Consider the following 23,573-nt stretch of genomic DNA (forward strand, 5'->3'; position numbering starts at 1 on the left):
CAACTCGCTCTCGCACACGAGCACGTACGAGCGCACACGCACAAACATAGACCGAAGCGTTCAGCCGCGCTTTCGCGCGAGCTGGAGCGCGTATTCTTCACCTACGTATATGTGTACGAGTTACCGTATTTCTCTTAATTACCACAACGATCGAGTAGCGCATAGGTAAACGCGCGTTCGCGTTCTGTCTTTATTTCTTATTCCTTAATTATTATTTTAATTCTTATTATCATCTCTCTTTTACCATTATTATTTTTAAATATCATTAATCTATTGTATTTTATGTGTTACGAGGGCAAGTCAATAAGTTTTTAGAAAAACATAGTAAGACACATTTTTTTTTATAGATTTATTTTTATTTCTCAACATAGTCTCCTTTCAGCTCGATACACTTGATTCAACGATTCTCCAACGATTTCAGCGACGAGCTGCTGTCTGGTGGTGAATCTCTTTCCTCCGAACCATTTCTTCAGGTTTGGAAACAGGAAATAGTCGCAGGCTAAATCTGGCGAATATGCTGGATGGGGAAGCAATTCGTAACGGAATTCGTTGAATTTGGTCATCGGTGCCGGGCACCGAGTGTGAACCCGTGCATTGATGGAAGACTTTCTTCTTCGCCAAATGGGGACGTTTTTTCTTTAAAATCTTGTTGAAACGGGCAGCCAATAAGGCTGCGTAGCAATCGCCATTGATCGTTTGCTTCAAGGAAAGGTAATCGATATGAATTATACCGCGTGCATTCAAAAAAACTGTGGCTATCATCTTTCCGGCCGACTTTATGGTCTTCGCCTTCTTCGGTTCACCCGGTGAAGTCCATTGTTCTGACTGTTCCTTCGTCTCGGGTATGAAGTAATGGATCCACAGTAATGAATCGACACAGAAATTCATCTGAATTACGTTGAAACATCTCCAAACGTTGTTTTGAAATCGTCACACGGTCGCGCTTATCATTCATACAGTGAGCGGCACCCATCTTGCCGATAGCTTTTTCATACCCAATTGTTCGTGCAAAATAAAATCACTGTGCCATGTGATATGCCTCTGACCTCAACAAGCTCGCGCACTTTCACTCGCCGATCAGTCAAAACAATATCGTGGACTTTATCGATGATTTCTGGCGTAGCAGCCTCAATTGGACGTGCGAGGTGCATCACATGTTGATGTACGACCATGTTTAAATTTATTCACCCAATTGTATACAGTCGCAAACGCTGGTACAGATATGCTATGAACATTATCCAACTCGGCTTTGATTTCTTTCGGCGTTAAACCTTTCATATGTAGATGTTTGACCACTGCACGAAACTCGTTTTTTTCCATTTTGCAAAATATACAAAGGTTGTTCGCTTTAATCGTCTACAGAAATGAAACCTCTCGATGAATTCCGCTCAAAATTTGACAGTAATCAGCTGAAAGATGCTACTTGTCAAAAAGTAATGTGACATGACGCTGCGAGTGCCCTCTGACAGATTTTCTAAGAACTTATTGACTTGCCCTCGTATTATTATTATTATTATTATTATTATCGTCTTTATTATCAATTATTATTAATATTATTCTTGTTTTTTATTGTTAAGTATTTCGGGACTCTTTCTCTCGCGACTCTTTTTCGTTGAAACGCTGAATTCCGCTATGGAGATGGTGAGTGTGAAAGCGAGAATGATGAACGGGAGGAGGTAGCCGGTGATGCGTTTTCTTTAGCGAGTAAAGAGGCGAATGCGTGCGTGCACACGCGGGGAAGAATGCGAGTGTTTCTTTTTCTTTTCTTTTTTTTTTTTTAAGTACAAATGCGTGTACGCGAGAGACAAGCGGGACTGAAGGAGAAGCGAAGAAAGAGATAAGAGATATATATACATACAATATATAAATAAATATATATATATATATATTTTTGTACCCTCCTTTTATCTCGAGGAAAATCGACTCCTCGATAACAGAGACGCTCGTGATCGACTGCGATCATCGACGCCGCGCGTCCGACGGCGGGCTTACCGTATCATATATCTCTCTCTCCTCGTCATGATCCCCGTGACCTTTCCCTATTGGAACGCAACGATCCGTGAGGCCGATAAGAGTTCGTTACTTGAGGTCACGTTCGGAAGAGCGCGTCAATAGTTTCTATCATTAATCGTGAATCGCCGCAATTGTCGCCGTATGTCTGAACGTTACCCCGATTAAGATCCACGGCGCGGGCGTTAGTAACGAGATTCTAATTCCAAAAAAAAACTGTCTCTTAAATTAATTTTTCCTTCCGCTCCCGTGCGAATCATAGGTAGATCGTAGCTGTTTGTTTTTCATTTTTCTCTTTATACAACAGAAATGATAAGTGCGAGAAAAATAAAGAATATGAATTAAGCTGTCAAGCGTTGGCGAGAGCCCTTTTTGTTCCGTCACCTCCTTCACTTCCTTTGTGCCTTCAAGGACAATGCAATAGAATTATTTCGCTGTCCGTGAACGACTTCTCGACTTTCTATGATTGAGTCATTTCTAAACGCGATGCTCTTTTTCCGCCCTCTTTCTTTTGCTCCGCTGCCTTTTTAATCATTTTGAAAGCGAGAGACTATCGATTCCTTTATTCTAATGTATTATACTGTGTACTCGATAAAGAGGTCTTGATGATCTTTACATGAAAAATGTGTGTATATGAATAAGCAGAATTGTGTCAAAGATAAGAGACGTATTTCCTATACGTAGATGTTACAATTAGTCGAAGATACACCAAGTCATCTATCAACGGAATCTAAGATATTTTATAGATCAAGAATATATTTATGGGCTTTGATTGATCCGTAATTATTAGTTTCAGATTATATTATTATAGTTCATGGTTGTGCCTTAACCTTTAGCAAAAAATAAATAAGTCTGCAAGGTGATGGTTTTACTGCTGATGTTCTCGCGTCTATTGATTTCATCTTCCATTGCAGACGATTATTAATAACTTTACATTGCACAATTTACAATACCACCCTCTCCTCGAAGCTCCACTTGAAGAAACTTGCGAGTACCGGTGCGAGATATCGGTGGCGCCTAGGGCACGTGGCACGTACATCTCTTTTGTTTTTGCAGACCACCAGGCGACTAGGCACTAGGTTACTGGATTCTCTTCTCGGGTTGCTTGTTCTTCCCCTTCTGCCGGTATCCCCACCATCCCGCACGATCGCCGGCTCTCTTCTCCCTTCGATTCTTCCACAGACGTAGGCGACCTATGGTGTCCAATGGTGTCACAAATGTGCAATTTCGACCATATCACGCCGATATACGTACTGTCGATGTAAGACTTCATCAATCCATACTGCTCTTTTTTTCACTTAACAATGCATCTACAGTGCATCTATGCGAGAGAGCTAATGATACGGAATGAAACATTTCTGACATTCAGCAAAGGACGCTGAAACTTTGCTGTTATATTTGCATTTGTTAAAAATCTGTCGCCTTTTGAACTTTTTATCTTGATTTGAGTCATAAACTGATATCTCTTTTCGAATCTCTTTACGATCTTGTTCAATATTTGGCACCTTTGTATATTTTAATATATATTCGAATAACAGAATAATAAGTAATATCTTATTATAAATGTGAATGGTTTGCGTCAATTGATTTTACAACATTACTTATATAGGTATATTTCATCTTCACTTAGAACAGGTATAAAATCAATCGTAATTTGCGCCCGTAGAGCGCAATAATGCAGCGCGATTGTTGCAACCAAAGTCGAGGTCACTTGCAGGATTTCTTGCAAAGAAACTACGATTGCGGGATAATAAAGTTTTTCTCAATCACGATGAGAAACGATCACTTCGCTTTGATATGCTTGTAGTTTATTAATAGATCTCTTCATACATATTTACACCTGTACAGATATATATTTATTTAAATTACTTTTGTGGACATCTAAGAAGTAAGTTAAAAAAGATAATTATCAATATATACATGTGCCGAATATATTACGTATATATTGTATTATCTACATATAAGTTCAAGAATATTTTTATCCATATTGTTCCATCTTTCAACTTAACTTCAATGTTTCTATGAAGATTTTTTAAACTCGTTGTTCCTGGAACTTTTAAGTGAATTGTTTACACTTAAATCTTTATTTTTAATCTTTTCTCTTGTTAACGATCACGTTTTAGAATATGTCTATTTCTTATTTATGAACTTTCAACATTTTATCACTTTGACTATTTTAATGTATGTACTCGCAACAGTAAAAGATATGAGGACTGCGTTACCGAAAAAATTTTGTAGATTTAAAATAGTTGCATAATTATAATTTACTGTAACATTGATAGTGATCCGATCAGCGTCGAAACGTTTGTTGTAATATTTTTATTATTTTGAATTAAAGTTTCTTTGTTACACACACAACTATGTGGATAATATATACCCTTATTTTTAATATTGATATTAAATCATAATCATATATTAATCATTATGATCATATTAATCTCTTTTTTTACGTGTCTGCTCTTTTTTGTTGTTACAATATATGATCTACTTTTAACGGATCAGGTATGTTCATAGTTTTTCATGAGACCGTTATGGAACCTACAAAGAAGAAAACCTTGGTGACGATCTTATGATTTCAAACATAGCAATAGGAAGAACCATATAAATATACTTAAAAAAGACATAAATATTCTTTTAAAAGGCAAAATTTGCAAATGCTGTTAAATTATGGTTCACGACCTTGTATATATGTGTGATTATTTCCTTTCTAGACCATTTTAAAGAAAATTCTGTACAGATGGACTTTTTGTACTGATTTATGTATTACCATTCCTATAAATCGTCTATAAAAGAAAAGAATTTGAGTTTGAAACATAAATTTCAATAAAATATAATTGGTATAATGCATCATTCCTAGTAAAATTTATGGGAACTCTACTTTTAAAAAATTATAAATGGAAATTAGACGATGAAAATAAATAAAATAATAAAAGAACTTCTATTTTTAATTAAAGAGGCGTTCTCAGCGCTTAGTGATATTTATATGCAAATTTGCAAACATATCTTTTTTAATTCTATAAATTGTTCAATAGAAAAACGTAAACGAGTAAAAAATATAGATGTTTCAATTTTTATAAATAAAATTAATTTTATTTATAAATTTTATATTAATATAATTACAATTTACAGTTATACTTTTAGCTTTTGTAAAAATTAATTACAAATTTGCCTAAACTATTCGTTTATTCATTTGGAATTTGTTCACAATAAGAGATTAATTTAGTGCAATGGTTGAGAAAAGGTACAAGATCATTAACAAATATATATGTTTTCACATCAATTGTCACTTAACTCGTTCACGATGTAATAATGGAGTGGTTCTGACCCTTTCTTTGTGCTTTTAACTTTTGTGTCTATTAAAAGCACCTATTTTTTTTTGCCTACGTCGTAAAGTCTATATTTTCGCTCGTTATTGCAATCGTAAATTTCATCAGCTATAATATACCTATACAATTCTGACAATTTTAACTGGAACAGTCACATTTTTATTAATTGAGGATATATCTTATTATAATATATATAAAGTTTAATATTATAACATTATAAAATTCAAAGAGTTCCGTATGTTATTTATACTAATGGCATATAATTTATCGATTATTTGTGTTTTCTTTTATTGTTACTTTTACATTTTATTTATGTTTTTGTATAGAAGAATTTTATTTAAATATATTTGTTCAAGAGAGAGAGTATCTTTGTATTTTACATTAAAAAATTTTTGTGATGTGAGTAATTTTAAGTTTCAGTATAATCATAATGTATAATCCAAGAATGTTAATTAAAATTAAAATCAGAAAAATTATTCTGTAAATGCTCTAATGTAAACTTTACATTGCGTTCTTAAATATAATCATGAATAAGCATAAAACATGATTTCCCAGACACATGGAGATACGAGTGTAGTTGAATGTAATACAGTAAGTTATTCTCGCACATTAATTGTTCTTGTACTTTTTTGTTGTGCTTTGTTAATAATTTATCTGACGTTAATATCATATGCATGTCGTTAGCGATTAATTCTTAACTAAAAAACGTTAATTCTCGATATAATTGATGTTGAGGATTTATTTGAGAAAAATTTTTTCATTATATACTTATAGTTCTTGTTTATCTTACCAAGTTATTACTATATTTTATTGATGATAGAGGTTAAAATAAAAAAGATATTTAAATATAAAGAAATCTCTTTTAAGAAAAATTTATTCTTTTTGTTATAAATAAAAAGTAGGATTTAAATGAAATTAAATAACGATTACAAATGGTATAGCAAAAATACACGTTAAACTTTATAAATTGCTCCAAATATAAAAACAAGCTATAAACATATCCGAAATGAGTAATATGTAATAGTACATTGTGTAACAGTGGGGGATAGTTGTTTATAGCGCGGGACGGGCGCGAGCGCACGAGCGAAGCAAGCCCCCACTCGCTGCACATAGAATTTTTCATTACAAGTGCTTGTCGTAATGTGCCTATACCAAAACGTTTTTGCGCAGAAGAGCAGGGTTAGAGAAATAACTCAATGGCTTGAAGTATTGGCTATTTCCCGTACGCCTTGAGGTATTGGGCACATTACGTGCACGCGTAATGAAAAAAATTTTGCTTGTCTGATGAAATTATTGATGTATATGCTACGCATTATAAGTATATAATACTTTTAAATCTTTGTTCAGGAAAAGCGGTTCTTTCGTCATCGAAGACTGAAGAGAGAATGATCGAGTCCTTGGAAAGGATCCCCGTCTCCGAAACACGGAAGCTGCGCGTAGATTACACGGACCACAGTTAGACGAGGGTTGTGAAGAGAACGGGAGAAACGAAGGTATAAAAAACGAAATGCCGTAACCACACCACCGCCGCTTAAGGGGCAGCTTGCCGACGAGCTGACCTAACGGGACTACCGTAACCGCCCCTCGCATCGTAGGGGATTAAAAAACGGGATGAAAAAAGAAAAGAGATTCAGAGGTACCTTCAACCCTTCCGCATACCAGTGTTAATCGCGAGCCATTTGGAAAGTACCTTTCTTCGATCCGGTTCCCGGCGGCAACCCCTTCCTTTGCTTTCCCTGCTGGTCCACGTATCGCTTCTACTTCGAATTCGGAGGAAGGAAAGAGGAAGGGGATTACCAATTTTTTTTCACCTTCTTCCACCGCCGCCTCCTTACGCCGCCTCTTCCAGATCGCGGCCAAACCACTCGAGAAAGACTACTCTTCCTCCACCAGGTGCCTGAAATTTCGCCAGCTGTAAGCTCCTCGTCGCACTTCCTGCTCCAAGAAGCAATCGTCTTGAAAATATCTTAACGCCGCGAAACTTTAGTCCTTTGACTGCGACGCTTCGCATCGTCTAACTAATTTACTTTTACAGTGCAGCTATACAATTTATGTATGTCTATCTAAACAACTTCAAAATTCACGAATCGCGAAAGCATTTTTTATATGTGTGTTATTATTCAAACATTCTTACATGGTATTGGAAAATATTTGTCGCTTACGTGTTTAAATCAATTCTTTTTTTTTTTTTTACATAATTCTCAATATATATTGTGGATATAACGCGAAGCTTTGAGGAGCGAATAATCGTTTTCTCTAAATGAAGAATTCACTATTCGAATAATGTAAAAGGGGTTTGTTACATCTTACGTGACACTGAATACGTAATTAGCGGTATGCAAAAAATAATGACAGTGTAATATTTTAATCGCCATACGCGGCGAATACATTAATCTGAGTGTCTCAATCGGCGCTCATGGCCACAAAGTTGCAAGATACAGCTACCGACGTGGAGGATGTTGATCAATATTAAAACATCATCCTATGCGCCTCGTCCAAATATGGCGCGCAATTTATGTTAATTTGAAATAATTACGTGTGCGTCTTTCTAAAACCGGATTTTACAGCTGTACTTTGTTATACGCTGCGTTCGTTAATTTGACATCAGCATTCCCGATCAATTCTCATCAAAAGCGACACTTTTTTCACGACTGAAAAAAATGTCATAACGAACATGGTTCCTGGGTATGCAATTTTACGAATAGTTCGTAAATACACATGTCACGTATCTCGTTCGAGAAGACTCATTCTTCAGTTTCTTGCGTCAGAATATTTAACTATGAAAGAAGCGAACATATAGCTATTTAAATGAGAATATCTCGATATTTATTAGATTTATTAATAAGAAGTGAATTTTGAGTTCTCCTTATTTTTAAACTTTTACGTCATCTTGACTATTCTTATATATACATCGTAATTGACATCATTCATATTTCCAATTTCTTATTTTCTCTCATCGTAGGATAAAACACGTCATACGCGCATCTCATTTAATTCTCTCCCCTGATCGATAAGTGTCTCCTGTATCACTTTCGGTTTTAAGGAAGCCTCCTACGGCGTCCATGCAGGAATGTATAAAACCCATGACGGCACCACGTAGGAATCTCCTTTCGAATCCTCGAGGAGCGAGGACGATGAAGAAGGCTCAAAGGTTGCTGGTGGCTTGTACGCGTATTTGCCGCCTTGATGATAAGGTTGCTTTCGTTATTATACCACCATCTGAAAAGATGAATCTAAATTGTGCGAATATTCTCTCGCTACCGTGTCTCTTCCCTTTCCGATGTCCGCCCTTATCCCTTCCGCCCATCGTTTCTGTGGCATTTGTTATTTTTATTTCTCTTTGTCTGTTTTTCCAATGTCTAAACCGCAGATAGTATGCGATGGATCGCGGCGTACTGCGAACGAGCTCACTGACCCCTGAAAATATGCGGATAAGCAGAGGAAACCTCTGGTATCCTAAGCACCTCAACGTTTCATGGCGCATCGATGTTCGAACACGTTGCGTTAATCGCCAATATATACGAGCGTATTGCGAATATAAGCGATATCATATGATAATCGCGTCGTTTAATATTCGTTATTAATCTGTCCGTCGCGGTTATTATAGAAAATCGCGGTAAACGGACAATCGGTCGATGCCACGATCCTTATTCCACGGCAAAATCGATTCTGCCTCTCTGCGCCGCTCGGATCCTCTATCGGATTAAATGAACTAAATGATGATGTAAGAGGATGGGGAGACTCTTTTCTAAATAATAGTCGCTCGTGCGCAATCCATTCGTCCGATTAATTTGTCCGGCCAATGCGACGGAAGACAGGCGCGATCCATTTATGATGAAGATTCACTCACGATTCGCAATTTATCATCGGCGAACGATCCTCACGCGAAGATCGAAGGCGCGTTCGTCGAAGACGAGTTGAACTCGATGAACCGAGCCACGACGGCTTTCATATGTTACTGGTGGTCTACAGAGGGAGGGCACGAAAGCACGCGGTACAGAAAGAGCCGGTTACATTTAGCAAACACGAAGTCCATTGATCGACTGGTAACGAAAATACACGGCCATTCCTAATCGTGCGTGTCGCCACGTCTAGACGTTCCCGATTAGCGAGGAGAAGCATTGATGTTCATTCATTGGTGGCGCCGAATGCGTTCGCTTTCTCTGCTCTCTTGTTGATTCGAACTATTTCAATATTTACATTCGAAACAATCAGATTATAGAAACATCTATACGAGATCTGTTACTTTTTTTGTTATTAAAAGTATGTTAACTCTATTTATGAAGAAATACTTTTTTTTTAATATGAAAAGAAATTGAATAATTAAGTGGAACAGTAATTAGAATTTATTCGACTCTGATTTTTTTATCAAATACACAATATGCAATCAATATATATCGAACAATATTATTATTATTATAATGAATGATCGTGTTCGTAGCATTCGGGTGAGCCTATAGTGTTTGATTACGTAAATCGAAGGTCACGGCTGCCTTCGTGAAAAATGCCGATGACTCAATGACCACACGGCGTAAACTCAAAAAAAGGAACCGACAAAAGACACAGGAGAATCGAACATAGAAAAAGGAGCGAGCAGTACGCCATCGTTCTTTCGCGGCGGCAAGGACAATACAGGTTCCTTTTCTCTGTGAAATATATATTGAAATGTACCAAGTCGGCTTGCTCGTCCGCTCCCCCACCAAGATCGTTACTTATATCAAGAGTCGAGTAAATTTTGTGTGTTTCCGCAACGTCAACTGTTTGATACCAATCGTACGTGGACCTGACGATGGAGATCGCCCGAACAACAATGTACCGCTCATTTTAAATTCTCGCGTGCCCATCGTCTATCTCCATTCAGATAATGATCGACCGATCATGAAAGGAATCCGCTCGAGAATCTTTAGGAAAATCGACACGCGTTTTCATCCATTGTACTATTTGTAAAAACATACGAAAGCCGGAGATTGCAAGCCCTTTACGAGCAACCCTTCGTTACGACCCTAAACCCATCGATGAACGGCAAGAGAATCAGGAGAGAATAGAATCGTTAGCAAGTGCCAAAATAAATAACTTAAATCGCTTGTCGACCTTTACCTGTCTCTTGAAAGATGTGCACCTTTCTTTCATGGGTCCTATTATCCGGACATTCATCCTACCTATGTCGCTTTCTTTCAAGAATTCGTTATCGATGGTATTAGATCTAGTCGGCAAAATATTGGCTGTGAAGTCGGTGACCAAATTTGCTGTACCTATTACGGTAGAAGGAAAAATTGTGTTTTTCTTGAGAAAAATCTGCAATGGCGGATGCATGAAATGTCACGTCGTCTCGGGATTAAATGTCGTCCTGTACTACGTAATGCAGTACGCAAGAGTATTATCCTAAGAAATGGTTATAATAGAAGTACCTGTATACCTCCAACATTTCTCTTTGTACATATATATATATATATATATATATGAAGTGCTTTGAAATAAAATATTACGAAACTTTAACAGCTGATATAAATGTTGCTGATGGATATAAGTTATCTTAAAAAAATTTTTTCAATCAATTTTAATAAAAGTTTTGGAGAGCGCATTGCATCAAAAATATAATATAATAGTAATAATTAAGGAAACCCGAATTATTTAATAATAATATGTGAAATATTTACGCAAAAAAATATTGTAAGTAATTTATTATTACATAAAAACTTTTAAAACGTGTCCATTTTTTAACAAAAGACTTTTTTAAACTTCTTTGTTAATAAAATAAAATTCTTCAAGGTTTAATAATATCAAGGTCCTGTATGATTCTTTGAAAGCAGATGAAACACACATATACTCATTATAAAGTAAAAATAGAAATTATACCTGGAAAAAGTTGCTAACAAGGGAAGTAGAAAATACCTGTGATCGATTATGATTCACATGTTATTTCGAAGGTCACGTAGATGTAATTGTTCCGGTATGCCTGGCTTAGGACATCTTCGCGAAAGAGTCACATTAAGAGCCTGTTAAGAAAAATTTGCAGCGGTATACACATCAAATGTCACATCATGTACGATTAAATGTCGCCATATTATACAAAGTAATGGTATTATTCAAACTAGCCATATAATTATGATAATTGTACGACAAGGTTTGCAGCGGGTAAACGTGTGATTTACATGCTTTATTAAAATTCAATTGGTCACGCTCACAGTGTGGACATACTTATATCTACGAAAACATTATTTAATGAGCCGAACGATATACACGAAATTGCACAATTGACCAGTAAAGCCGCGAGGTGCATATAACCGCTACTGCATAATGAGTTTGCCGAGTGTCGAGACGTCGAGTATCAATTTCACATTACATAATGGAAGAGAAGAGAAATAGGAGGTAAGAAAGAGACAAACAGACAGAAGTGTGTCTCGTATCCGCGCTAATCCACACAAACTTTCTTATTCCGCCCCGCTTCCGGTTGTGTAACAGGCGCCTACGCCACACGTACGTTACATCCACCGCGTGTATGCATCATTCTCTTCTTCTCTTGCTGTCCTTTCCGCACGCACTCGAGCACCCTTGTGTTACGCGTTATGTGTACCTCCACAAAAGATCCGCCAGTTTTATAGGAGCTTTTTTTAATAGAACTCCTACAGAAAGGAAGGCAGAGGGTACATGAGGAAGAGAGAAGACTCGTGCAGCTTGTCGATAGTTCGACAAGCGCTGGTGGTTTTTTAGTTACCGACCGACTGTCCGTATACCAGAAATAGGGAATACGAATGCAGGAAGTAACGTATCCTGTGCGACCGATAGCTCAAGGGCCCTCGTGCGCTCTTTTCCTCGTCTAGATCAATTTACCCACCTGCGTAACGTATGTCCCTTCCTGATATCTTTATACGATACGTTGCGTTGTGGAGAGATTGGGAGACTTTAATTATACCATCTTCCTGCTGCGCGAGTAACGATGCATCGCGCATCGGAGTGCATGAATGCCGTCGTTAAGTATCACCGTGATACTCGCTGGAGATCTTTTTCGTGAGAAGAATGATCGCATGTAAATAATCCGCGAAACTGGAGCTCATATTTTGTCTCAACGATGTAAGCAAAACTTAAGAAGTTGAAAAAACTGTTTCTTATCGATGAATAATTATTCTTTGTGAAATTATTATTATTACGATTCCACATCGTTATTCATTCAGTGCATAATTCAAATGGTAAATGAGTCGGATACAAAACGAAGGAAGAAGGAGCGCGGTTTTGGTCGACCGTGAGAATGTGGTCGCGCAAGAGAATCCGAAAACCACTCCTTTCGGCAAGTTCCAGAAGGTATTAAGAGCGTTCATAGAAAGACTATTTTCCCGAAAGGATTACGAAAAGCTGTTCTATTCTGTCAGGAAACACATTTATCATGCGTCTTTGACAAGAGGGACAAGATTGATGAGTCTGATTGACTTCCATGTTTTGTGGGAAGATATAAGAAATTCATTATTTCACCTAAAAAAAAAAGAGAGAAATGTAAAAGCGATATGAATTATTTGTTCGAAATTTATTTAAAATTTAAAATAAAACAGATACTTGCTTCTTATATACATATATACTACAAATTTGTTTCTTTTTTATTAAAATTACTTAAATCATTATTTTATATTATTCATCAATCGTACATTTGTACGAAAATATAGGAACAACGCATCCGAGCAAGTTGTTTTCGTAATTAACAAAAAATAATTTGTTTGGATATTTAATTTATACAAATATATTATAAAATATTAAGTTATATTCGTGTGAATACTTGAATGGAATGTGGCATTTTCTGTCAGCGTTAAAATCTCCCAATGCGCGGTGAGAAAGAACTTATAATGTTTTATAACGCGGAAATGCAATGGAAATTGAAGGTATATTTGAAAGAAATTTGCAATCTAATAGCACCGATCATTACACGTAAAACTTGATCACGACGTGAACGATTCTTTCTATGTAATCGCCACATATGCGTCATATGCGGGTACCCGGAAACTCTCCGTTCAACACTGTAGATTATTAAAATAATACACGTACTTTTTCAGCAACATTGTTAACGTAATGGAAGGTTTCACAATCGCGCACGATCTTGAGGATGCGATAAACACGCTTTCTAAAGAATATGTGCCCTACTCGGCACAGGATATTGGCGTATGCGGAGGCAAATTGCTTACGTAAAAAGGGATCGTATGTAAAGTAGACGCATCCTGCTGTTGATCCCGCAGATTACTTTATCTCAAGCGTTCTCAGACGAAGAGAAATCGCGCTTTCGATGAATCAAGCTGATGCGATTCCTCTCCGCTTTCACTGATTGCTTTTACTTATTTCAAATGTGATATAGCAATGACATGGCGAAACGTGTTGGGCGGTCTCTCTCTTGGAGAGAGAGAGAGAGAGAGAGAGAGAGAGAGAGAGAGAGTCGGCAAAAAGAAGAAAAGATTTGCTTTCTGCACAATAATCCTAAAAAAAAAGCTTAAATTAAGTTATTCTAAAAACCCTAAGAAAGATTATCTGTTGCCTTTGACCTTTTTCTGACAGGAGGATATCGAAAATCCTTTTGACATTACCCCAATTTTACTTGATAGCTTGGAATGTATCAGATTACCTTGGAATGTATCAGATCTTAATGTATGTCTTCGGTGGTTTTTTGATATAAAAAAAAAGTGAAAGTAAGAATATTGCTTTAGAAAAAGCGTTTAAACAATACTGCGTATTGTTGAGAGCAAACAATTCAAAGGATAATTTGGTGAGAACAAAAGAAATATGAAGGTTCGGATAAATATGAAATCAAGGTTATGATTTCTTTATTGTTAGAATATATACATAAAAACGTACCACATAAGCTTTTAATACTATAAGTAACAAATTATAGATAATCAACTATGAAAAAAATAAATTATAACAGAAATTAAACATGTTAATATTAAATGTATCAATATGTACTATTTTGTGAATATATTCTAAAATTATTCTATCTTATTATTTATAATATTCTGAAAGAACACAATTTACAATCCTATTATGTCTCTATTAGTAGAATAAAATAATTTTCTGCCTCTTAAAATTAGAATAAAGATTATTTTGAATGAAAATCAATTAATCTAAACATCTTTACAATATTTAAATACAAATAAGTCAATATTGTGATTGTATATGTTTATAATTTAATATTTATAACACAACACTAACGTATACTTAATAAAGCTTTAAGGTAAATTTTTTTTAAGAATTAACGATTTATAACATTAAATTGTAACGGTCGATAAAGAAGGTAGGTTCTATGATCCATGGATCATCCTGGATCGCCCCAATGATTTCTTGCGCCATCTGAAATGGTTCTCTTTACGTGATCATGATATTGTAACGGTATTACCAACTGAAGAACATACAGTTTCCAAAATTGAAATGTTTTCTTAAATGAATATATTAATTTATTTAATTAACAATTAATATAATAACATTAAATCGTTACATTTTTAATATTTTTAATTATTTCAGTGTATTTAAATTCTATTCTTGATAATATTGTAATCATATATTTTTTAAAGGATTGGCAACAGACTTTACATGTATCATAGTACAGTAATCATCTTATAGGGGCTTGGTGGATCTAGTGAGAGATTTTTAAATATATTATTAAAATAATTAATTTTTTTCAATTTATTTATATAAAAAAAATGTAATTTATTTATTTTTGACGTATTTGTTTGAGAATACCAAAGAAATTTTACAAGAATGTGAAATGAGAAAAAGAATAAATATAAATGAAATCAATTTATTGTATTATACAAGAAATGCTTTTATTAACAAATGCGAAGATAATAAATATCTAATTATGTTACACAAAAAATATAAGTAGTCAATGTCCACTTAAGAAATAATCTTGTATCGCCTTGTAAATATATATTTGGCAACATATCTATATATTGACAATATCTTGTACCCATATATTGTCAATATCTCTTATACGTTTATATTTTTATATATGTAAAGATGTACGTTGCTAATTATTCTTTGATGTGTACATATTACACTTAAAAAAATAGTGAACGGCTTTGTCGATGTTCCGAATAGTTGTCTTAAAAAAAGTTAAATTAATTCTAATAGCGACATATTCCGAATGTCAGGCAATATTAGAATATTATGGATTCTTAAACTTAATCAAAAATTTAATTAGCGCAACTAATTTCTCGATAAGTTAACAAATCCGCTGTCGTAAGTTTTGTTGAACCGACAAAACGATTCTACAATTATAGCCGGCACAGAGCCGACAGTCTTTGAATGTGGCGTTCTCGTTAACGAAACTGACATCGCGATGTCATCGATTGTCAGCGAACTACTTGATTATTTGGCGTGAGTTTCTTTGGTCGTAACTTATTTGCTAACGTACGATCGGGAATGCGTTCACAAGGGCAATATCGGACGATTGATCGATGCGTCATTAGTGGGTATTTAGGACGAGTTCAGTTGTAATTTGTTGAGCTGCTTGAAGACGAGGATAATGAAGAGGATCCTGCTGAACTATATGAGTTAGAACTACCAGGCGAGTAATAACTGTAAGCAATGTTTTGGGCTTCCACACTATTGGTTGGCGTCCAAACGCGGGAATAAGGACCGTTACCATCCCACGTATTGACGGGATCATAGCTCGACGTCGTCGAAAGCATAGGTGGAGCACCATATGCCGATGCCGGTTCCATAGACATTCCTAGGATCGAAAAACTACACTTTTTTTTCGCATTCTATGTTACGAAAATTACGCAGCACAAATGTGAAACTTTTTTGTTGCAATTATTTCTTCAAAATTTATTACAAATCTCCATATAATATTTTCTTTATGTTTTAATAGATATTGGAACGTTTAATAAATTATAAAATAATGTTCTTATACAAGAAAGTGAAATTATTTTACATAACTGATTATGAATTATGAAAAATAAAATTATTTTAAAAGAAGCGATATAATAGAAAGTTATTCTTTATATTAAATATTAAGGATACTTATTAGAGTATTAAGTATCTACATATGTATACGTACCCATCGGCATCATCATGCCGCCTTTTTTGAAGAGTTGCATGGCAACAAATCCAATCACGATAAGAATGGCAAGCTTCGATAGGACCAAAGCTTTTAAAGCTTTTATTCCAATAATAGCGACAAAAATAGGCATTAAAGCCTTGAACTTCAACTTCAACAATAGCAAGAATGGTAGCAGAAGCTTCTTTTTCAAAAGTCCTCGAGCTTGACTCGTACCTACGTCATTGTTTTTAAATTCAATGTCAAGATCAGCTAGGCTTCTGCTAGGTCTGTATTTTAAATTAGCATCGACGAAAGGTAAATCAACTCCGTAATCGAAACTCTTGAGATATTTAAAGGTCCTGGCGACGATTGCCTCGTCAACGGTTTCGAGCGACCTCGCTTCCGTAGCGATCCCCAATTGGTTATCAAGATGAGTCAGAATTTGATGTTTCAAACAAGACGTCCAAGATTCCACCTTTATACATTCATGCAAGGAATTTATCAAGAAGTCCTGATTAGCCGCGCAAGTTCCAATCAACAGAATAATAACGCCTATTGATGCTGTCAGTCGCATGTTGGTATCCTTTTTCTTTCTTTGGCACGTTTTGTAGGAAATTATTTAAGTTGTCCGTGTGTGTTTTCTTCCTTGCTGTCTCGTGTGGATCCCACTCGTTGTTTTCGCGATACCTCGTGTCAATAAAAGCAATCGATCGTCCGCCCGTGCAAGTGAGCGATCATCGGCAATCGAACTGCGACTGACGGAGGAGTGGCCCGTCCCTTTTATTTAATTTGTCCCCCTTGAATCTATGTTATTCGGTCGCGCATGTCGGGAATCTACGATTGAAGGGAAATTATTCAAATTTCACTGGCATAGAGCGTCTTACCTCCAATTTCCCCCTCAAGCTTCCCTCACACTCATACGTGTACATGTATCGATTGTTGTGCGTCGCGTACGTTGTACATGATGGCATGCAACGCATACGGGAAACGGAACTTACGCCTCGCGTCTCTTCACCTTTGCAAGTTTTCTTACTTGACTTGTCGTAAAGTGTCAGGCGCCGTTTCGCGGCCCATATGCCTTCTATAATTACGATTTAACAGAATGAGTAACTGTGGAGACTCTCTTGAAAATCGCAAGCTATGCATATATATGTGCTACACCGATGCAATACTACTATTCCAGCGTTACAATGCAACACATTGTTTTACGATAATTACAATGATTTACGCACTGCTAATGCCGTACACTTGCTTCATGCATGCGACATCGTAAACAGCAATAGTATTCGTCGAGAGAAAGCGCAACACGTAAATATAAATTATTATAATCATGTTAAGAAAGGTACAATTTTTGTCATATGAAAAATTAGGAATTCCCTACATTATTTTAATTCTTTACAAAATATTGATAGCAAATTTTTGTGTTTCAAATATTGATTTATAAAGTTACTTTTATTCTTGAAACTACTTTTATGCTGTTTATATGCAATACATTTGTTTTCCTTTTTTTTTCGTATGAAACTATTGAAACGTGCTTCAATACTTTTTTATATTTATTTCTACCTTTAAATTAAAATGAAATATAACGATAAAAAGAGATTTATTACTGTTATACATATATGTATTATTTGCTAGGTATATTAGATCTTAGATGTATTAATTGAAATGTAAAAAATAAGAATAATTATAAAAAATTATAATTATAATGTACAGTAACAATAATTAAATGTGTGTACAAATTGAAATTTTAGCTTACTCATTTTTATTTATTTTAATTTACTATCAGTCTCCTATTTCTCAAAATATCTTAAAATATGTATATCAAACCATGGATGAGAATACGATATAAGCATTCAAGCGAATGGCTAAATATAATAAATATATAAGTTGATATGTACTTTTAGATGCACGTATTATGTACAGACATATAGATTTTCTTGTTTTCATAGAAATTGCAGATCACGTAATATGTTAAAATAGTGAAATGACTTTTTTAAAGTACTGATTTCTCCAATCAACTTTCGTAAGAAACGAAAGTGATCCCTGATCACATTCGCATACATGTGTGTATGCGTATAATAGAACGTCTTTAAATCTTAATTAAGATCTTATAAGGTTTCGATTGATTGAAAATGTAAGCATTCTTCACTACTGAATATAAAAAAAAAGAAAGATAATTAAAACATATTGTCAACAAATCAGTCATGAAAACACAGTATAATCTACAGATAAAATAATTATCTAATTTGTTCTTTTCCGTCATTAAAAATAAAAAATTAATAAGCATTTGTGATCTAGCTTTGTTATTGGCTTTCTTCTCCTTGTTTGTTTATTATTTATCAATTGTACGGTCTTAAAATAAAGATTTTAGTATTTGATAAAAAATTAATTTAAAATTTACTTATACATATATTTATACGCATACAAGAAGAAATAAATGTCGTTAAAACATGCGCAGGGCGCGCGACGCTTAAAGCGTTTTTAAAAACTTTAAAGATATTTAAATGTCTTAATAAATAAATAATGAACAAATAATTATTCTCAAACCAAATTTAAATTTATTTTCCTTTTAATCTAAATTTCAGCACTTCTAATTTTATTATATACATACAATCTTGTAATGTAAAAAAGTGTGTTTTGATTTAATATTATAATAAATTTATGAATATTAATCCGACATTGATTTTTTTCTTTAATAAATTTTAGCATTGAATGATAAGCATGGCGGCATCGGAGAAGCAGGTTTACAAATAAGCATAGATTGAAATGATTTGCAATAATAATTTATTAAATAGATGGTAAAAATAGGAAGCTAAGTATTTTACAAAAGCGTCTACAGGCCGATAGTGACATTAAGATTGTGCGTGAGCGGAGTATGCGAGATTGTGCGCAAGTTGTGACGTCGGGAGTTGATCTTGATCCTGGAAAGATCTATATTGCGTTTGATATTCCCATCCGTGAGCAATAGGTGCTGCGTGAGTATCGGCGGCAATTTTTTTGCAAAGTTGGAAAATGGCCATGCCGACAGATACGATGAAACTGAAGAAAGAGAGCTGCAAAGCGTTCCAGGCTTTCAAACCAAGCACACCTATTGCTAGAGGGATCAGAGTCATCGCCTTCAGCAAGACAAACACGAGTATAGGGACGATGACTTTCTTCAGCTTGGATCTACGAGCCTCGTCGACAGCACGGCCCTGGCCGAACTTGACGTTGAAGATGAGTTGATCGTCTTCGATGTTACGCGAGCTCACCTTCACGGTGGAGTCTAGTGGCAGCTTAAAGGTCACGTCGTGAGAGGCCAAATAAGATTGTACATTATTGAGGAAAGAACTTTCGCTACGGGCAGACGTCGTCTCAATGGGGTATGAATTATGTGTAACTTCCACCGTTTCGGATATCTGTAAAAATAGAAACAGTAAAAAGGTGACGTTACGTGTATAAGTTATTTATGGAACATCATTTTTTTCACAAAGTGAGAATTTTATTATTTATTTTCAAAAAGTGAAAAGAAATAAAAAATAATAAATTAAAATCTGATAACTGTTTGAGTAATATATTGAGAGAGTTACCGATACTTACCTTGAAGTTATCTTTGCTGAAGACTTGATCGAGCAGATTAAATACCTTAAACTTCATACAAGCAATCTCGTCATTCTTCTGCGAACACTCGGACCTAGATTGATCTACCATATCATCCATAGCACTTTTCCAATTTTCATTCTTGGTTGGTTGTGCAGCAGCCAACGCTAGTAGGCCGCACAAGATGAAGATCTTCATAGCGTTGACAGAGAGTATATATCCGTTTGTGAAGATTTCTGAAGAAAATTTGTGTTGTGTACACTTGTTCGAAGATAATGAATAAGGACGATCGTAGCACGACGACTGATGCCAATGAGTTGGGCAGTACGGTATTTATACGAAGGCCTATCGTCGAATCGTACAATGCATGTTGAAGAATCGCGTAGCACGCTCCCGAACACTTCCCCACTTCCATCCGGGCGTGGATTTTCTTTTCGTTCAGTATGGTCTTCGATTATTGAGGCCTCACTACAGATCATGTCATGACTACCTAATGAGGGAGGATAGACTGGACAAACGTGAGATCGCGCGACACGCGGCACGCGACGCCGAATCGGGATGATGCCCCCGATAGGTCATACAATTCGCTCATGAAACGCGATGGAATCTATATTATTAATGAGCAGTAAAGTTTGCTTTCCACGAACGATATCGGAAGACCCACTTGTGACGGTAGTCGTTCATGGAATATTTTTGAAGCATGGCTTGAAATTAAATTTTTTATAACGAACGCAGCCGGATTTTATAATTAAATTTGATTTATCCGAGTGAAAGCGGAATTAAAGAAAGTTATTAGAAACGACAAGAGGATAGAACAATAAACTTTCAAAAATTTTCTACAATATTATATAGAGCTTTATCATTGAAGATAAAATAGAAATTTTAATTTATATCTAGTATAAATTATACAGTACATAATAATTTTTTTTTAAACGGTGCAACATACGCAAAAACTAATTTAATATAATGTATAATCAAATTATTTAATTTAATCTTTATTATTGTGAAAACAATATTTTGTACTAAATGACTTTCAGTTTTTCTTACATAATTTATTAAGTTATTCTTTAATAATTTGTTTGACTTTTATATTCGAGCAAGATGCGTGCAATAATTTCAATGATTTTAATACAGAATGGCGTACAAGAATTTGATATAATTAATTATTATAAGTAGTATTTAAGTTACAGATAACAAAAATTAATCTTGAATAAGTCAAATAAAAGGAAAGATTGGAAAAAATAAATGAGTAAAAATTGTTTATTTTTCTAATTATTTTTAATAACTTAGTTATTGTAGGCATTCTTCTTTCTAGCAAATAATCGGAAATTATATATAAATAGTAAGAATCTTTTATCCTTGACACCAAAGTTGTTGTAACATTGGCATTGAGTCAATCACTCATTCATACCACGATCGTGGCTTTCCACATGAGTGGTACGTTAAAATTCCCTCCTGCCTCTTCATGTTCTCTTCACGTCTCCTTATGTCGTTGACCTGATACCTAGACATTACTAATTTCACCCTGCTAGACCTAATTAAATTATAGCTCCTGAACGAACCTGAAAGAAAATAGTTTGTTCGGGGTACATCAGCGATGCGCATTGCGTGCGAGTTTCTCGCGCGAAAATGCGCATAAGGTACCATTGAAAACACTTCTGTCTTCCTGCCCGACTTCTTCTTTATCGTAACAATGAAACGACAACTGGAATTTTGGGTCAAGTTTGCATAAACATTCAGGCCATCTATTCGATGAAATGTCGATCAATATCTTTCGTATTTTGTATAAATAATCTATTCGTTTTACTCTCAATCTTACTAGAAATAAATCAAGTTTGTCGAGTATGTCAACAAACGTTGCATGAACTGTAAAATAATCCCATGTATTACACACACATATATATATATATATATATATATACAGATTGAAAGCAATTTGATGAGTACAGATTACATATATCAACAATACGCAACTTCAGTTAATATTAAATTATTATATCAATTTTACTGATAATTCATCTATTTAAATTGCATATCACTTGTTAAGGATATGAAGGTAATGTCTTTTTCAGTTTTGAAACTTATTAAATCTTTCGTTCTCTCATTACTATATATTTATTATTTATTTATTTGTTTATTATTCTTTTATAAGTTATACTATTTTTTACTACCAAAACAATAGCGTTTTTATATGTGAAAATGATAGTTTATATAAGTATTAAAACAGAATAATGAGACCAAAGCGACAAAATTTATTTAATAAATTCATGTAAAAACTTTTATTTTACAAAAATAATACAGATGGAATACACTAACAATGAATAAATATTAAATAAATCTACACGTGATAAAACGATAAATTTTGTTTTTACACTTTATTTCCTATAGGCTCTGTAAGGTCCGTGAGCTGCATTGTCCCAATGAGGAGGGTGTTCTATAGGTGGATGTCCGTAATGAACAACCTCGTAAGCAATTTTCGGTTTCGTCAATTTGAAAAGTATCATCGCTCCGCTGAGAACCAACGACAGAAGACCCAACGTCAGCGCTTTCCACGTTTTCAGAGCGATGAGACCAAGAGCAAGAGGTACTAAAGCAGTAGCTTTGAACTTGAGACCAAGTAAGAACGGTATCATTACTTTTTTGACGAAACCACGGCCTGCAAGTAGAAATAAAATCTTAAAGCGTCCTCCAAGAAATCTTATAAAAATTATAACAATTTTATAGTTATTTTTCGTTTGCTATTAGTTTATACTACAGAAATGCTGATTATAAAATATAAAATGTAAGATAATGTCAACCGGAATTTGTGCTATTTGTATTAAGTTACCTTGCTCATTGGAAGAATCACTAAGAGGGATTGTAAGACTCTTAGGCATGCTGTCAACTAAAGATCTGGGGACAATGCTGGATTCTACAATCGCTTCAGGTAGTTTAGCTTCAAGCTGATGGCTTGACAAGTACGCGTCCAATTTCTCGAGCATCATTGTTCGTAGAAGTTTTCTCTTGGATGGATCTGCGGCATCGTATTGTGAAGGAAAGTCTTCTGCCTTATGCTCTGGCACGTCACGGGATTTAACTATTGCTAAATCCTCCGTAATTGTTAATCTGTCTTGTTTTACAGCATTGGTGATGTAAGCTAACACTTTCGGTTTAACGCAAAATAACATAGATTCGCTATCTGTGCATCTAAAATATTTCAAATTTGTATGTTACATAAAGCATCATGTATTTATAAGGTATTATTATTTTAATAATTATAAGTGTGTATATATAACTTACCTGTGATAAATGTCTTGCAAGACGTCGACGGTAGTTTCTGTTTGATGTGCATTAGTGAGAATGGCCAGAAAGGCTACCGATGCAAAAGTGGTTAAGATCCTCATGGCGGTATCACCGATTCGCCAGACTAAACACCGAATGCCAGTACAGTTGAAGTCAACCGGGTTTTATAGCTGATGGCAGTCGCATACGGTCGATGAATTTTGATCACGAACGTGTTGCTGGCTGGGAGGAAGAAAAGAAGAAAGCCTCATTATCTAGGGTGTCAGTATTTTCACGACTTTGAATGTCGTCATTTTTCTAGAATAATTTCGATTTCATCTATACTCATCTATACTACTTCTGTTTTAATTATATCCATCAAA

The 23,573-nt window shown here is 35.0% G+C and overlaps 3 protein-coding genes and 1 pseudogene across 3 annotated transcripts; all 4 read right to left on the bottom strand.

The window, feature by feature from the left end:
- Positions 1 to 417: 417 nt before the first annotated feature.
- LOC108781225 (uncharacterized) lies at positions 418 to 1,242 on the bottom strand (annotated as a pseudogene).
- A 14,551-nt stretch (positions 1,243 to 15,793) lies between these two features.
- On the bottom strand, positions 15,794 to 16,924 carry Osi20 (DUF1676 domain-containing protein Osi20). The gene is made up of 2 exons (XM_018549142.1): positions 16,369 to 16,924; positions 15,794 to 16,038 (listed from the first exon to the last, which is right to left on the bottom strand). Exons 1-2 carry the CDS (start codon positions 16,922 to 16,924, stop codon positions 15,794 to 15,796), a joined length of 801 nt encoding a protein of 266 aa, XP_018404644.1.
- A 2,241-nt stretch (positions 16,925 to 19,165) lies between these two features.
- On the bottom strand, positions 19,166 to 20,130 carry Osi19 (DUF1676 domain-containing protein Osi19). The gene is made up of 2 exons (XM_018549273.1): positions 19,930 to 20,130; positions 19,166 to 19,748 (listed from the first exon to the last, which is right to left on the bottom strand). Exons 1-2 carry the CDS (start codon positions 20,125 to 20,127, stop codon positions 19,203 to 19,205), a joined length of 744 nt encoding a protein of 247 aa, XP_018404775.1. The 5' UTR covers positions 20,128 to 20,130; the 3' UTR covers positions 19,166 to 19,202.
- Positions 20,131 to 22,304: 2,174 nt separating this feature from the next.
- Osi18 (DUF1676 domain-containing protein Osi18) lies at positions 22,305 to 23,312 on the bottom strand. Its single transcript, XM_018549287.1, has 3 exons — positions 23,209 to 23,312; positions 22,757 to 23,115; positions 22,305 to 22,585 (listed from the first exon to the last, which is right to left on the bottom strand). The coding sequence occupies exons 1-3, from the start codon at positions 23,310 to 23,312 to the stop codon at positions 22,305 to 22,307; spliced, it is 744 nt and encodes a 247-aa protein (XP_018404789.1).
- Positions 23,313 to 23,573: the final 261 nt, after the last annotated feature.

Source organism: Cyphomyrmex costatus, unplaced genomic scaffold (assembly GCF_001594065.2).
Source record: "Cyphomyrmex costatus isolate MS0001 unplaced genomic scaffold, Ccosl1.0 scaffold8, whole genome shotgun sequence".
Classification (NCBI taxonomy): Eukaryota; Metazoa; Arthropoda; class Insecta; order Hymenoptera; family Formicidae; genus Cyphomyrmex; species Cyphomyrmex costatus.